Source organism: Paroedura picta, chromosome 5 (genome assembly GCF_049243985.1).
Source record: "Paroedura picta isolate Pp20150507F chromosome 5, Ppicta_v3.0, whole genome shotgun sequence".
NCBI classification, from domain to species: Eukaryota; Metazoa; Chordata; class Lepidosauria; order Squamata; family Gekkonidae; genus Paroedura; species Paroedura picta.
In genome coordinates this window covers 110,923,359-110,938,360 of record NC_135373.1, presented here as the reverse complement: position 1 = coordinate 110,938,360, position 15,002 = coordinate 110,923,359, and the positions used below count along the sequence as shown (strand labels likewise).

The 15,002-nt window shown below is 45.4% G+C and overlaps 1 protein-coding gene across 1 annotated transcript in view; it reads right to left on the bottom strand.

Moving 5' to 3' along the window:
* Positions 1–15,002, bottom strand: part of SLC13A4 (solute carrier family 13 member 4) — a 52,771-nt gene that overhangs the window by 13,432 nt on the left and 24,337 nt on the right. Inside the window, exons 7-9 of the mRNA XM_077339895.1 lie at positions 13,069–13,146; positions 9,817–10,007; positions 5,374–5,493 (exon numbers count right to left, since the gene is read on the bottom strand). Coding sequence (XP_077196010.1) covers positions 5,374–5,493; positions 9,817–10,007; positions 13,069–13,146 — 389 coding nt within the window. The remainder of the gene's footprint in view (positions 1–5,373; positions 5,494–9,816; positions 10,008–13,068; positions 13,147–15,002) is intronic.

The following is a 15,002-nucleotide window of genomic DNA, read 5'->3' as shown; positions in this document are numbered from 1 at the left end:
CTGAAGGGTAAATGTCACAACCAAACAGCTTCTGCCTTTTTCCATACCAGTGAATAAATTTTATGCTTCTGTTTAAGAACGGCAATAACAGGCACATTATATGGTTGGGTGAACTGTAATCTCATCTACATATATATGCAAATCAGGAGCATCCCTTGAGATCAAGGAGAACATTGTTGTGTATTGTGGAGACTGGACATCCTAATGTAATTGGAGCTGCCACAACCATTCCTACTTATTTGTCTTTCTTTGCCCTTCTGTTGTTTGTAACTGTGCTGCTAAACGCCAACATGCTCCTCTTATGTCAGTCTGCTTGAAGTAGAGGAAGAGCTGGGGGTTTGTATGCTGCTTTTTACTACCCAAAGGAGTCTCAAAATGGCTTACAGTCACCGTCCCTTCCTCTCCCCACAACACACACCCTGTGAGGTAGGTGAGGCTGAGGGAGTTCTGAGAGAACTGTAATTGGCTGCATGTGGAGGAGTTGTAGGGAACCAGACCCAGTTCTCCAGATTAAAGGCTGCCACTCTTAACCACTACACCAAGATGGCTGATGATGACCAATTTGAGATAATGACCAGTTTGTTTTTCTTTTAGAACCATTTGCAGCTGTGTTACTTTCTCCAGTGGAATTTTTTTTTTTACTGAAGTCTTGCCCTATGGCAGCGATCCCCAATGTATGGGTCGGGACCTAAAGGTGGATCACAGTTAATTTGTTCTCTTCCTCTCTTCTATCTTCCCTAGACAGGCTTCTACCTCTCCTCTCCCCTGTACAGTTTGTCCTACTATTCAATAAACCTATTTTGTTCTCAATCAGAATATTCTCAGTTTTCATGCATATTTAGACTCTGCCAATATGTCAAGGGCCATGGAGCACATGGGTGGTAGGGTTTGAAAAGGGAAGCAGTTCTGGTTTCAGGCAGTGACTTTGGAGTTTGTTTTTGGAGTGTGTTTTGCCATGAAGGATGCCAGAGGGGAATGATGCGAAAGAGGGTTGCAGCTACACCAGGGATGGGGTCTGGAGAGGAAATGGATGCTTTGGAGGGTGGACTCTATGGCATCACCTCCCTGCTGAACCTGCTTTTCCTCCATAAGCTCCACAGTCCCCAGGCTCCTCTGCCAAATGCCCAAGAATGTCCTAATCCACAATTGGCAACCTTCTCTGTAAAGAAGAAGTCTTTCGTTGTGCCACTGGTTGGCCATGAGTGAAGTCTGTGACTGGCTCCCTTTTGCCTGTGCTTTCTTTACTGTGATATTGTACTTGTTTTTAAATTGATGTATGCCCCAGTGAGGCCTGTTCAGTGGGAGAAAAGTGGGGTCTAAAATTTTGAAATAAAACCAAATTAATGAAATTATTTTTATACATCCCTGTCTTGACCCTCATCCCAGACTGTAACTATATTTAACCCCATTCCTCTCTTGTCGGATCTTTCTTTTATCTCCCTCTGTTCTCTCTGTCTGCCTCATTCACTGTCTGTCTTTAGGCTACAAGCTTATCAGGAAAGGGGCCTGTCTTTTCCTTATTTTGTTCTGTGAAGTATCAGGTATGCTGATAATCCTGTCCAAGGAAATATTATTTCTCGCCGTTTTCAAGTTTAAGGGAAGGATCATGCAGTCGTGTGGCTGGACTTGGACCCGGAGATCCTGACCTTAATGGGACATCTTTGGTTAAGTCCCTTGAAGCTTCATTTCCCCTGCTCTGCAACGTGCCAAGAGCTTTCTCACAGAATGCAAGTACCAGAACAAAAACTTAGAAATAGATAAGATTCCATTGACTAGACCAGGGGTAGTCAAACTGCGGCCCTCCAGATGTCCATGGACTACAATTCCCAGGAGCCCCCTGCCAGCGTTTTCTGGCAGGGGGCTCCTGGGAATTGTAGTCCATGGACATTTGGAAGGCCGCAGTTTGACTACCCCTGGACTAGAGTGAGGTGACTCCTGGGTTAGAGAAAATACTCTTTTCTCTCCATGGCATCTCTTCCAGTCATTGGCTGTGAAGAGGTTTCCCTGCTCACTTTCTAGCTGAATACATTCTTGAACGAACCACCTAAAACTGGAACCAAAGATTAAGAAGCCTCTGGATCTGCTAATGTTTCATAATAAGTTGCTAGCACTTTAATTCTCATATGGATTTTTTTTAGTGAGGCTGGATTCTTAGAATTGCAATGTAGAATTTAAATACCTTTTGAGAAAGCGTTGAAAGAATTGTGAATCATGTTGGGACTTGCAGAAGGATTATAAATTATTTCTGATTTATTACGGCTCGTTTTTTATTGGGAAACAGAAGGCTCGGGAGGCTGTACATTAAAAGCCTACGGAGCCATTCAAAGCCAGGTAAAGCTAGCTGTAACTGGAGGTTATTAGCATCTTCCAGCTATTCATGTGCTAACTGGCATGAAAATGATTTAATACAATTTTAATGGCTGGTTTTCCACATTAAAAGCTCACAGTGTGAGGTACGGCTTTAAAAAAAAGCCCTAAAAATAATGTATACACAATACACTACTAAAAAATTAATGCACTAGCTAAGAACAAGCTTAACATTAAAAAATGGCAAAAGTATCAGTGGTAGGAGACGAAAGAATTTGTGAGGTAAATTGTGAAGAATGGGTGTTCCACTCTTCATCACAACCCATCTTAAACGTGACAAGGGACAATTCTGGTACAACCTCTCCCCCATTAATCTCAGGAGGTTTGAGGGAAAAGCTTTTCCTATGCCAATGTGGATTTAGGTCATGTAAGGTTATGTAGACATGAATCTATCACTGCTCCTGGGGTAAAGCAGATTGATGGAACTAGGAGCTATTTGAGTAGAAAAACAAACCGGGAAGGAAAGGGCTTAAGTTTTTGCTTAAGGGTATAAGTTATTGCTTAATAACTGGTTCCTATACATGTTAAGCAGTGATCACAAGCTTTTATTTTGTGACAGTGTGAAAGGATGAAAACACTCCTTCATTCCTTGAAGATACATATGAATCCATCTGCTCTGGGTGATTTCAGCACTTCAGGACCTTCTTCTTGGTTCTGGTGAAAGGAGGTCCAGGGAGGTCAAGAATTGTTGTGAAAGCAGCTCTTGTTTTTTATTTTTTTGGGGGGGGGATTTCCTCCACTTTCTGAAACCTCCAATATGCAGGAAGCAACAGCAAAGCAGGGGTTCCTCCAGCCCCGATGGGGATCTGGCATCCTGATGCTGAAAGGTGTTATAGGGGATGTGTAGGAGATTCAGTACTGTTATTTGCCTTGTGTTGCTTTATGCTTTTATGCTTATACTAGTAAAAAAGCCCATTGTATGAAGAAGACAATGGGCGCTAGCAGGTGGGGACCAGAGCGAGCGGCAGGCGAGGGACAGAGCGAGGGACAGGCTACCTGAAAGAGGAGGCGGGCGGCGGCTCCTCGGCGTCTCGTAGTTTTTGCCGAGGAGCACCAGGTGTGGTGTGCTGGGCTGCGGCGGCTCCTCTGCATTTTTTTGTTCTTCTGCGGCTTTCCCGGCGGCTCCATTGTGTTCTGGGGCCATGAGGGCAGGGAGCCACCAGCAGCAGCGCTGTGCGCGGCTGCCGGGGCTCCCAGGGCGCCGGCTTGGAGCTGCGAAAGGCTCCTCCAGGGTTTTTTTTTCTGCTGCTTGGAGTTGCGAAAGGCTCCTACAGGGTTGTTTTTTTTCTGCTAGCTCTCGTGGGAGCGCCGGCTTGGAGCTGCAAAAGGCTCCTACAGGGTTAATTTTTTTCTGCTGCTTGGAGCTGGGAAAGGCTCCTACAGGGTTTTTTTTTTCCTGCTAGCTCTTGTGGGCGTGCCAGCTTGGAGCTGGGAAAGGCTCCTACAGGGTTTTTTTTTCTGCTGCTTGGAGCTGCGAAAGGCTCCTAAAGGTTTTTTTTTTCTGCTGCTTGGAGCTGCGAAAGGCTCCTACAGGGTTTGTTTTTTTTCCTGCTAGCTCTCGTGGGCGTGCCGGCTTGGAGCTGCGAATGGCTTCTACAGGGTTTTTTTTCCCTGCCGCTTGGAGCTGCGAAAGGCTCCTACAGGGTTAATTTTTTTCTTCTGCTTGGAGCTGCGAAAGGCTCCTACAGGGTTAATTTTTTTCTGCTACCTCTCGTGGGCGTGCCGGCTTGGAGCTCCTACAGGGGTTTTTTTTTCTGCTGCTTTGAGCTGGGAAAGGCTCCTACAGGGTTTTATTTTTCTGCTAGCTCTCGTGGGCGTGCCGGCTTGGAGCTCCTACAGGGTTTTTTTTTTCTGCTGCTTGGAGCTTGGAAAGGCTCCTTCAGGGTTTTGTTTTCTGCTGCTTGGAGCTGGGAAAGGCTCCTACAGGGTTTTTTTTTCTGCTGCTTGGAGCTGCGAAAGGCTCCTACAGGGGTTTTTTTTTCTGCTGCTTCTGCTGCTTGGATCTGCGAAAGGCTCTTACAGGGTTAATTTTTTTCTGCTGCCTCTCGTCGGCGCGGCGGCTTGGAGCTCCTACAGGGGTTTTTTTTTCTGCTGCCTCTCGTCGCGCTAGCGGCGAAAGGCTCCTCCGGGGGTGTTTCTTTTTTTTCTGCAGCTTCTCGGCGGCTGAGTCTTGTGTTGTGTTTGCGGCGGGGGCTTCCTTGGGGGCCGGCCTGACGCTGCGAGAAACGCTTCGCGCCTCTCACCGCGTCAGGCCGGGAGCAACTGCGAGCCGCGCAGAGCGCGGCTCGCAGTTGCTGGGGCTGGGAATCGGAGGGACCAGAAGCGCCTGCCATTTGGTCCCTCCGGTTGTCTGTCATGAGGAAGGGTCCAATCCGGACCCTTCCTCATCACGGACACATCCTGCCCCAGAACCCCTTACTGTTTTATTTAGTCCGTGGCGCCCGCGGCGCCACGGGCGGTGTACAGATGTGTGTTTATATAGTATAGTTTTGGTTACAAATGGTATTTGCATTGGGTCTTGAGACTTTGGAGAAAAGTGGTTTATTATTGCTTTAAATAAACAAATAAAATGCTTGTTCTGCTCGAGAGCCGGTTTGGTGTAGTGGTTAGGAGCGTGGACTTCTAATCTGGCATGCCGGGTTCGATTCTGCACTCCTCCACATGCAGCCAGCTGGGTGACCCTGGACTCACCATGGCACTGATAAAGCTGTTGTGACCAAGCAGTGATATCAGGGCTCTGTCAGCCTCACCCACCTCACAGGGTGTTTGTTGTGGGGAGAGGAAAGGGAAGGCGACTGTAAGCCGCTTTGAGCCTCCTTCGGGTAGGGAAAAGCGGCATATAAGAACCAACTCTTCTTCTTCTTCGTTTTCAGAGGTTCTAGGACTAATAACTGCTGAGGTTTTGCTCAAGTTTAAATCTCACTGGTCGTTAGCCAAACCTAGGAAGTGCCATGTGATCAGCTATTCTGGATCAAGGAAGTCTTGTACGTCTCTTGCACCACTTACTTGCAACCCAGGAACAGCCAGTGCATCCAGAACCAGGTCAGCACCAACATGATGAGAGAGATCGGGAAGCTGAATAAGAACCAGGTTCCAAAATTTACCACATCAGCATTGGGATAATGGCTGTAAAGCAAAAGATCTCATAAATGATCAAGGAAATGCATAATCTCTCTCTCCCTCAATCACAAGGAAATGCATTATATATGTCGTATCAAAAAATGCATCGTATTATATTCCCTCATAAATTTATTGCCTTAGGTGTGGGTCACACATGGTGGATACATCACAGTTCTATAGGCTTGAGTGACTGCAAGCTGAATCTGCAAATAGATTCCCCTAAAATGGGCCATATCAGGCAATATTATATAAATGTATATAATTATAAAAAATAATAAACACAGAGACACACTTGAGATTGCCCTTCTCACATACATGTCTTAATTGGCGATGGAGGCATAATTTGTGTGAATCATCTCTTTAAGCAGAGAAAGGAAAAGGTTAGGTAAAAAGTGCCATCAAGGGCACACATGTAATTTCAACAAGTGCATAGAGATGTGACACAGGTGGAGGAGTGTAACCAACAAGCAAGCACACACCCATACACACACACACACACACACACACACACACACACACACACACAAGTCAGGACAGTCTTGAAGTCCCAAGTCATTGCCCCTTTATACTGAGCTGGCACAGAGGGCTCTGATTTTTATCTGGTCCACAGCCTGGGTAGGGCCTTTTTATCTCCCCCCCCCTCCCATGATGCATTCTGACTCCCATGATGCATTCTCAGCTGGCTGCAGTCTTCATAGTCAAAAGCTGACATCCCAGAGTTACTAGCCATCAGCTTTCATAAACCTCAGAAGCTAACAGAGATACCGGTGAGGCTTGGGAAAATAAGTCTAGTGATGTAGAAGAGGCAATTAGAGGCAAACGGCTCAGAACACACAGAGATGAGCGTAACAAAATCTCAACAAGGAAAACACAACAACAATGAAAAGTAGCCCTGGGAAGAAGTGGGTGACAAAGAGAGTAGAAACTTAAGCCCTTTCCCTCCCGGTTTGCGTTTCTACTCAAATAGCTCCTAATTCCATCAAGCTGCTTTACCCCAGGAGCTGCCGATAAAAATGTGTTTTTGCAAACAGATAGCTTTAGAGCTATGGAAATTTTTGTCTTTCTCTCTCAAACAAGCAGAATTCTATGCATAGACTTGGGGAGAGGTAGGGATATGGTGGACTGACATATGGTTTGTCAATCTTATACTTTCCCAAGAGTCATAGATAAATGACAAGGGCTAGCAAGATGATGTGGCTCAAATACCCAGGGATTCCCTTGTCTGTTCAGATAAGACTAACCTTAGAGCGATTTCACTGTGTACAGAAATAAAATTGGGTTCTTCACCAAGTATCAACTAAACAGGAAGTTGCCTGTGATCCTAGTCTTGCTACCCATTCACAAAGGTCCCACATGAAGCTGCCTTATACTAAAATTGTCTATTAAGGTCTTTATTGTCTCTAATCCTACTGGCAGTGACCCTCTAGGGCCTCAAGCTGAGGTCTTTCACATGAACTTTCTAACTGGAGATGTTGGAGATTGAACCTGAGACCTTCTGGATGTAAAGCAGAGCCTCTTCCACTGAGTCACAGCCCCTCCTCTTATCACATGCCCTTGTCTCTGCCTTTGGAGATGATGAGGGCAATGACCAGAAAGAAGGTTTCTACTGTCATGTTGAGTGGTCTTTGGAACGGCCTCTTAGAAAGGTCCTCCTGGTGCCCTTGTCACTGTAACTTTGGCTCCAGGGAAATACTTTTCAGTTTCCTTGTGTAGATTTTTCTTTAATTACTTAATTCTGCTCTAGCTGATGGCAACCCAGTACTTCATTACTTCTTCTGATCATGTTAATGTTGAGCTATGTTCACGCTGAATAATAAGGCATTGCAATTGGGATTTTTTTTTGTAAGCATAATTATCATCTCAAATAGACAAGGGCTGGATTTCTGTTCAGACAGAAGCGCAACAGTGCAGTCATGGCCACCATTTATGGCTCTAAGAACTTGGGGAATAGCCCCAGGTTTAGGGTTGCTAGCTTGGGGCTGAAAAAGAGCTGGTTATTTTGGTGGAGGAGTTTGGGAATGGGATGGACTTCAATGGGGCATAAAGCCATAAAGTCCCCCTTCCAAAATGGCCAATTTTCTCCAGTTGAAGTGTTCTTTGTCTCCTGGAGGTCAGTCATAGTAGCATGAGATCTCCAGCCACCCCATCCTCCCAGACATGGGCAACTCTACCCAGGGTTGATGAAATATCAAAAATTGTATCCAGTAGAGCAGGGGTAGTCAACCTGTGGTCCTCCAGCTGTCCATGGACTACAATTCCCATGGTAACCATTCTTGGTTGACTACCCCTGCAGTAGAGGCAATGGTAACCAAGAATGGTGAAGATGGGAAGACCTGGATCTCTCATTCCACATGAATTTTCCTGGGTTTCCCCCTACTTGTAACAATAATAAGAAAGTCAGATTACTTATATGGAACACATGATTTAAATCCCCTGTTTGCCATGCATTTACTTTACATTTTATGGGCACATTAAAACAAATCTTGAGCATAGCTCTGTGTGAATTGGCCTTCAGGAGAGCCACAGAGACAGCATTCCTTCTGGCTGTACAAACATGCACTGAAAGTTTAGCCTGGATTCTATTTTGCGGAGCTCTCGGTAATACTTTTCAAAGTATCTGACTGAAATTCTACTGACCTTCTGAAGCATTTCTTAAAAAAAAAACCTTTAACAGTAAATTTACACAAAAATGTTCATAAAATTTGATAATTTTTCTTGAGAAGTCTTTGGTTTCATTAATTTCAATTTAATTTTCTTTATATTGTCTGCTACATTAAAAAAGTAACGATATTGCATTTTGAAGATTATTACTTTGCAGGGAGAACTAATTACTTGAACAGATGGAGCTATCTAAGAAGCAAACGGAGCTCCCCTCCTCTTTGTTCCAGAGTGTGTAAAGATAAAGAACTGAAGGGACGTGTAAATAGATTCCTCCCCCCACCCATTTTGTTAAGATTACTGAACTAGGACAGGGCACAAGCCATTTCAAGTTTTCATTTAGCCAAGAGCCCATTTGGAAAGCCACTATGGGAGCAATCCTAAGAAGGTCTTCTCGATGGAGATTATTCCCAATGTGTTTGTAGGATTACAGCTAGGGTTGCCAGCCTCCAGGATGTAGCTGGACATTTCATGGGTTTTCAACTGATCTCCAGGCAACAGAAATAATCTCATCTGGAGAAAATGCCTGCTTTCAAAGGATAACTCTATGGCATTATACCCTCCTGAAGTCCCTCCCCTCCCCAAACCTGACCATCCTCAGGCTCCGCCCCAAAATCTCCAGGTATTTTTCTGGATCTGGCAGCCCATGCCTTGGCTTCAGTTCCCCATCAATAATTCAGGGCTAGTGCTGGTTTCAGACATGTTTCTTTAGGCAAAGGATTTTTGCCCACAGCATACAATTTCCATGCCTTCTCCCTCCTGTCTCTGAGCTGGCCACTTCTTCTCAAGCCATGCACAGACAGTCTCCATTGTGCAGGCCTCCAGCAGGCCAAGCACTGCCTTCCTTGGCCATTAAGTACATGGGCATGCCAGGAGCCACCTCTCCCCTGGCAGTGCAGGCCTTGGGCAAGCCTGAAACCAATTCCCCATGCTTAGCCACATGGACTTTGGGACTCAGGTGTGCCAGGCATCTCCTTTCATAGATAGGCCAGGTGTTGCCTTGACCACATGGACCCTTCTTACCACTGGGATGCCTTGCCATTGGCCCATAGGGAGAAGTCCTGGCAGCCATAATAGCCAGCTGACTATATCCATGTAGGGTTGCCAATCCTCAACCTATAGATGAAGATCTCCTGGGATTATAACTGATCTCCGGCAAGACAGATCAGTTCACTTGGAAAAAATGGCCACTTTGGAAGGTAGACCCCACCAAACTGTAGCTCTCCAGATGTCCATGATTTACAATTACCATTAGCCTCTGCCAGCTTCATTCTGGCAGGGTGTCATGGTAATTGTACTCTATGGACATCTTGAGAGCCACAATGTGGCCAAACCTATGGCATTATATACCCCACTGAAGTCTCTCGCCTTGCCAAACTCTATTCTCCTCACTCTCCACCCCTCAAATCTAGTGGTATTTTTCAACCTTGGGCAGACAACCCTATCTAGACTGCCTATCAGTCTTAGGATGCCATCCCTTTTTTTATTCCAAATCCAACTAAGTATTTGGAACCGACATTCTGTTTGCTGTCCTCTTTTGGTCCCAGTTACCATGAAGAAGGTCTGCTGAAAGACATACAAACCGTATCTCAGAAGGCTCAACCAGGTCTCTGGATCTTGGCTCCACCCCACTTCTGGTCAATGAGGATATACGAAGTGTGCATCACTTACTTGTTAAAATATTCTAGGAAGATGAGGTTAGTGGAGGTGCCGATGATGGTGGTGAGTCCCCCAATGGTGGCCGCGTAGGAAATGCTTAGAGAGAGGCACTTGCAGACCATCTGGTCGTGGTGGGACTGATAGCGGTGTTCACTGCGGAGGTCCAGATTTTGAGGTTTGGGTGGGAGAACAAGAATCTGAGCCTGTAAAAAAACCCATTCTATAAGTACAAACAATCTCGGCTCTGTGAGTTCATCTCGCTCAAAAGAAATCAGCTGCCCATTACTAATCTGCCCATGCTAATGCAGGTTTTGAAAAATAGCCCTTGAATTGACAATTGCCTAGGACAAAGACCAGCTCCCCCTCCACCAAGCTATTTAAATCAATATTTTCAAGCCCTCTCCTCATCTCTTTTCAGCTAGAATGTCCCCAGTTTCACCTCTAGTCAATATGTGAGCCTTCCCCTACCATCTCCTTGGCCCTTGTTGTTCCACAGACCCCCCAACCATCAACATAAAAGGTTGGCTCTGTGCTCTAAAGTACTGTTTCTCTAGCTGCCCCCTTTTCAAAGCAGCCTAAAGTACCCCCTGAAATGCTGCTTCTGGGGGCTGGGGGACCACCAAGAGCAACATGAAGGGAAAGGTTGAGGTTGGGTCACCAACCTCAGATGGTGGCTGGAGATCTCCTGGATTTATATGAGGTCAGTTCCCCTGGAGAAAATGACTATTTTGGAAAGTAGATACTACAGTATCTCTCCAAACCCCACTCTCCCCATTCTCCCCAGAATCCATCTGTAAAATGTCCAGGTGTTTTCAATGTAGAGTTGGCAACCCTAGTTGGAGTATTGCTAAAGAAGAGGAGAACTGTGCCCTACTTTATGTGTGCACATCTTTTTGATGGGACCACTATCTTTCAGCCTTCCCAGTTCTGACAGCCTGGTTTTTACATAATTGGCTCTCCTCCCTCAGTAATCCCTAATCTGGATAGCCCAGGCTAAACTGATCTCATCAGATCATGGAAGCTAAGCAAGGTCAGTACTGGTCAGTACTAGGATGGGAGATCACCAAAGAAATCCAGCCAGGCAATGGCAAAACACCTCTGAACATGCCTTGCTTTGAAAACCCTAGAGGGTTGCCATAAATTAGTTGTGACTTCAGACACATTACTGAGGGGTGGAATATCTATGAACCATCGGCAACATCAGGACAGATCAGCTGGCGTCTAGGGGATATTCATAGATGAGCTGCAGGCAGCAGAAAGTATATTGGAAATTATATATTGTATCAGGATGGAGGGAATGCTGTCAAATTCAATTCAACTTCACCCCACTGTATATGTATATATGTATGCATAATCTGTAGAATGAAGACCATGCTATTCCACAACTGCAGACTATGACAGATACTCCCAGATGACTCAGAACATCCTGAAATTGAGGACTGTTAGTCATGGAGGAAAAATAAATAAAGCATGGCAGTCGAAAAGCTGTTTCTTTAAAACAGGATCATTAATTGTGCTGCCAACCTTAGGCTGGCCATGTCAGAAGGCTCATTAGGTGTTACGAAAGTTAGGCTTGCCTAGGAAGAAAGACTCCCTGGGTAAGAGGGATAAGTGTCCCAACAAGGATCATTCTTAAGCTATGAGTCAATCACCATGATATGGTCTATTTCTGTCCTTTCTGAAATGAAATAGAAATCTTTCTTTCATGACTCAGGGAATCATGACTGGGCCTTGCTGAAGCCTCTGAATGTCTGCAGATTACGAACAATCCAAGTATAAGAACTTTGTGGAAATGGAAAGTCTCAGTCAGGACTTTAAGTCTTTTGGAGCTAGCGAGCTTCAACACTCAACCACTTTCAAGGAGGCCACCAATGGTCAAGTGACAAGGCAAATTAACCCTAATCCTATCAAACCGCACTGGTAGAAATTCTGACAGATCCTCTCTATCAGGAAACATTGGGGAACTCACAAAGAGCCCTCTTGTTCCATACAGTGGCAAATCGTTTGTCGATGGACTGAGCAGAAACTCCTGCCATCACTATTACTGAGCATTCAAGGAAGAAACTGAAATATGAGCATAAAATAGGGTTGCCAGCTCTGGGTTTCAGCTCTGCAGAAATATCTGGGAGATTTGGGGGATAGTGTCTGGGGAGGGCAGAGTTTGGGGAGTAGATGAGTCCACCCTCCAAAACAGCCATTTACTTAACTAGAACTAGAAGAAGAAGAGTTGGTTCTTATATGCTTCTTTTCTCTACCCAAAGGAGTCTCAAAGTGGCTTACAGTCGCCTTCCCTTTCCTCTCCCCACAACAGACACCCTGTGAGGGAGGTGAGGCTGAGAGAGCCCTGATATTACTGAAGAAGAAGAAGAGTTGGTTCTTATATGCCGCTTTTCTATACCTGAAGTCTCAAAGAAGAAGAGTTGGTTCTTATATGCTTCTTTTCTCTACCTGAAGGAGTCTCAAAGTGGCTTACATTTGCCTTCCCTTTCCTCTCCCAACAACAGACACCCTGTGAGGGAGGGGAGGCTGAGAGAGCTCTGATATTACTGCTCGGTCAGAACAACGTTATCAGGGCTGTGACGAGCTCAAAGTGACCCAGCTGGCTGCATGTGGGGGAGCAGGGAATGAAACCCGGCTTGCCAGATTAGAAGTCCGCACTCCTAACCACTACACCAAACTGGCTCTCTAGTCTTGGTTGTTGGAGATCAATGATATCAACAGGAGGTCTCCAGGTGACACCTGGTAGTTGACACTGCAGCTACAACATGGTCATATGATTAATGAAGATTTTATCATACATATCTTTTTACAGATTCTACAAGGAGAGTGTATCCAGCAGATAAATTGCCAAAATGTCTATCAGTTATAAATATTGCTTTCAAAATGTTTCTTTACATTCAAAATTTCATAAATGAGCAGTATTGTAGATAATGTGACCAACAATAGATAATTAGATAATTTTTAGAACATTATCCAGGGGATCGAGAACAAAGTGAGTGAAAGACTCAAACATCAAAAGTACACAGGTAGTTCAGATCAACATTCCAAGAATTCCAGCCCTTCTGTTTCCTATGGGCTGATCCTGCGTTGAGCAGGGGGTTGGACTAGATGGCCTGTATGGCCCCTTCCAACTCTATGATTCTATGATTCTATGGTGGGAAACCACAATCCCATGGATGATCCACGCACAGAGTACAGTTTCCTCTAGATGTGGGCTACCTTGGGTTGATTTCTGTCTCTGCACAGGGGGTATCCTGTTCTTACCTGAGGTAGATGCTGCCCATTGGTTTTGGAGCTCACAGTTCCAATTTTGTTGGTTATCATGTGTACACCATTCATGTTCTAAGGGAAGACAAAGGACCCTTCATTAGAGGTGCACTTGCTAACCCACCACAGATAAAAGAATCTTGAAGCAACCACATGTACAATCATACAAAGTTCTTATTTTGCCTGTGTTTTGTTAGTGAACACCTGTGTATCAGTAATAAGGTGGGGGAGGGTGCACATGAACAGGGGGACCAAAATCTTTGTCAAACTGTGCTGACTGTCTATACAAAGTTTGAAGGAGACAAAGGTGGGGAACATCTTTCTGGTCACTAGATGAAATCTGGACAGAATGCTTCTATTGGTCACATTGTGATTGAGCTTCTAGTGTGAGCCAGATGCGTGAGTTTCTCATGTGAGTCAAAGGACAAGAACCTAAAAGTCCCATGGCTTGTTGCCTGAGTCCCTAGGGGCCAAACTACACAATATGTTTTGGGGTGAGATGGGTCCATATCCCACTTACTTTCCCTGCAGCTGTACAGCAGCTGCAGGAATATCATTTTGGAAATCAGTGGAAGCTGGATATGGCTTGGAATTCCAGTGGGGTGAAGGTAGAAAGGGCACCTGCCTTCCTTCTGTGCTACTTTGGCTAAGGGAACCATTGCCATGAGAGAGTTGATAGCCCTTCCTTTCCCCACACTGCAGTTCTGAGACAAGTTGGGCTCCCACTGATTGTCCAAATGCTGCAGCTGCTATGTGGCTCCAGGTGAAATAAACTGGGTCAGACTAGACTCAGCAATGAAAATTGGGTAGTGAGTCAAAACAGTGGATCTAGGACTGACCCAAGATATGATGTTTATTTATTTATCTATTATTTGGCTTCTGTACCGCCACTCCCAAAAGCAGGGGTAGTCAAACTGCGGCCCTCCAGATGTCCATGGACCACAATTCCCAGAAGCCCCTGCCAGCGAATGCTGGCAGGGGCTTCTGGGAATTGTAGTCCATGGACATCTGGAGGGCCGCAGTTTGACTACCCCTGCCCAAAAGGCTCCTGGCAGTTTAAAACTAAATATAAGCCCCATAAAACAGTCATTAAAATTTCCAATTACAACTCCAATAATGTTCTACCCTCCACCCCAACACAGGCTTATTTAAATCCTCATATTTTGTAGGTCGCTTGGTGTCTCTGCTGGGAAGAAAAGTTTCAAAAGTATCAAAATAAATGCAGAAAACAGAACAATGGAGCATCTGTATTACACTGAATTGCACTTCAGCGGACTTTGCAGGGTGTAACTCTGCTCAGGACTGCACTGCAACAGAAAGCAAGAAGGAATTGGATGAGGCAGCTCAGGTAAAGCAACCCATGCATGAATGCAGAAGAAAAAGAAGAAGAGTAGATTCTTATATGCCTCTTTTCTCTACCAGAAGGAGTCTCAAAGTGGCTTCCAGTCGCCTTCCCTGTCCTCTCCCCACAACAGACACCCTGCGAGGGAGGTGAGGCTGAGAGAGCCCTGATATTACTGCTCGGTCAGAACAGCTCTATCAGTACTGTGGCGAGCCCAAAGTCACCCAGCTGGCTGCACGTGGAGGAGGAGTGGGGAATCAGACCCGGCTTGCCAGATTAGAAGTCCGCGCTCCTAACCACTGCACACCGCTGAATCCAAGGTTCCTTCCAATGAAAGGAGTCAAGGACTGCCTGCCTTGCTTTCCTTTCGAGCCTTGTCAAAATGAATTTTTACATCTTCTCATACATAACGCTTGTTGATTGGGACGGCTTGAGCATTGAGCTGTGAGTCAGCACGGGCAGAAAGACCGTGCTAGCAAGGAAGGGTTTATAAATCAGCCATCCCTTATCCCAAGACCACAAATGGGACCCATATCCCTTCAGTCCTTTGACGCGATTAAAGTGAAGCTTACAACAGCAGCCCTTGAGG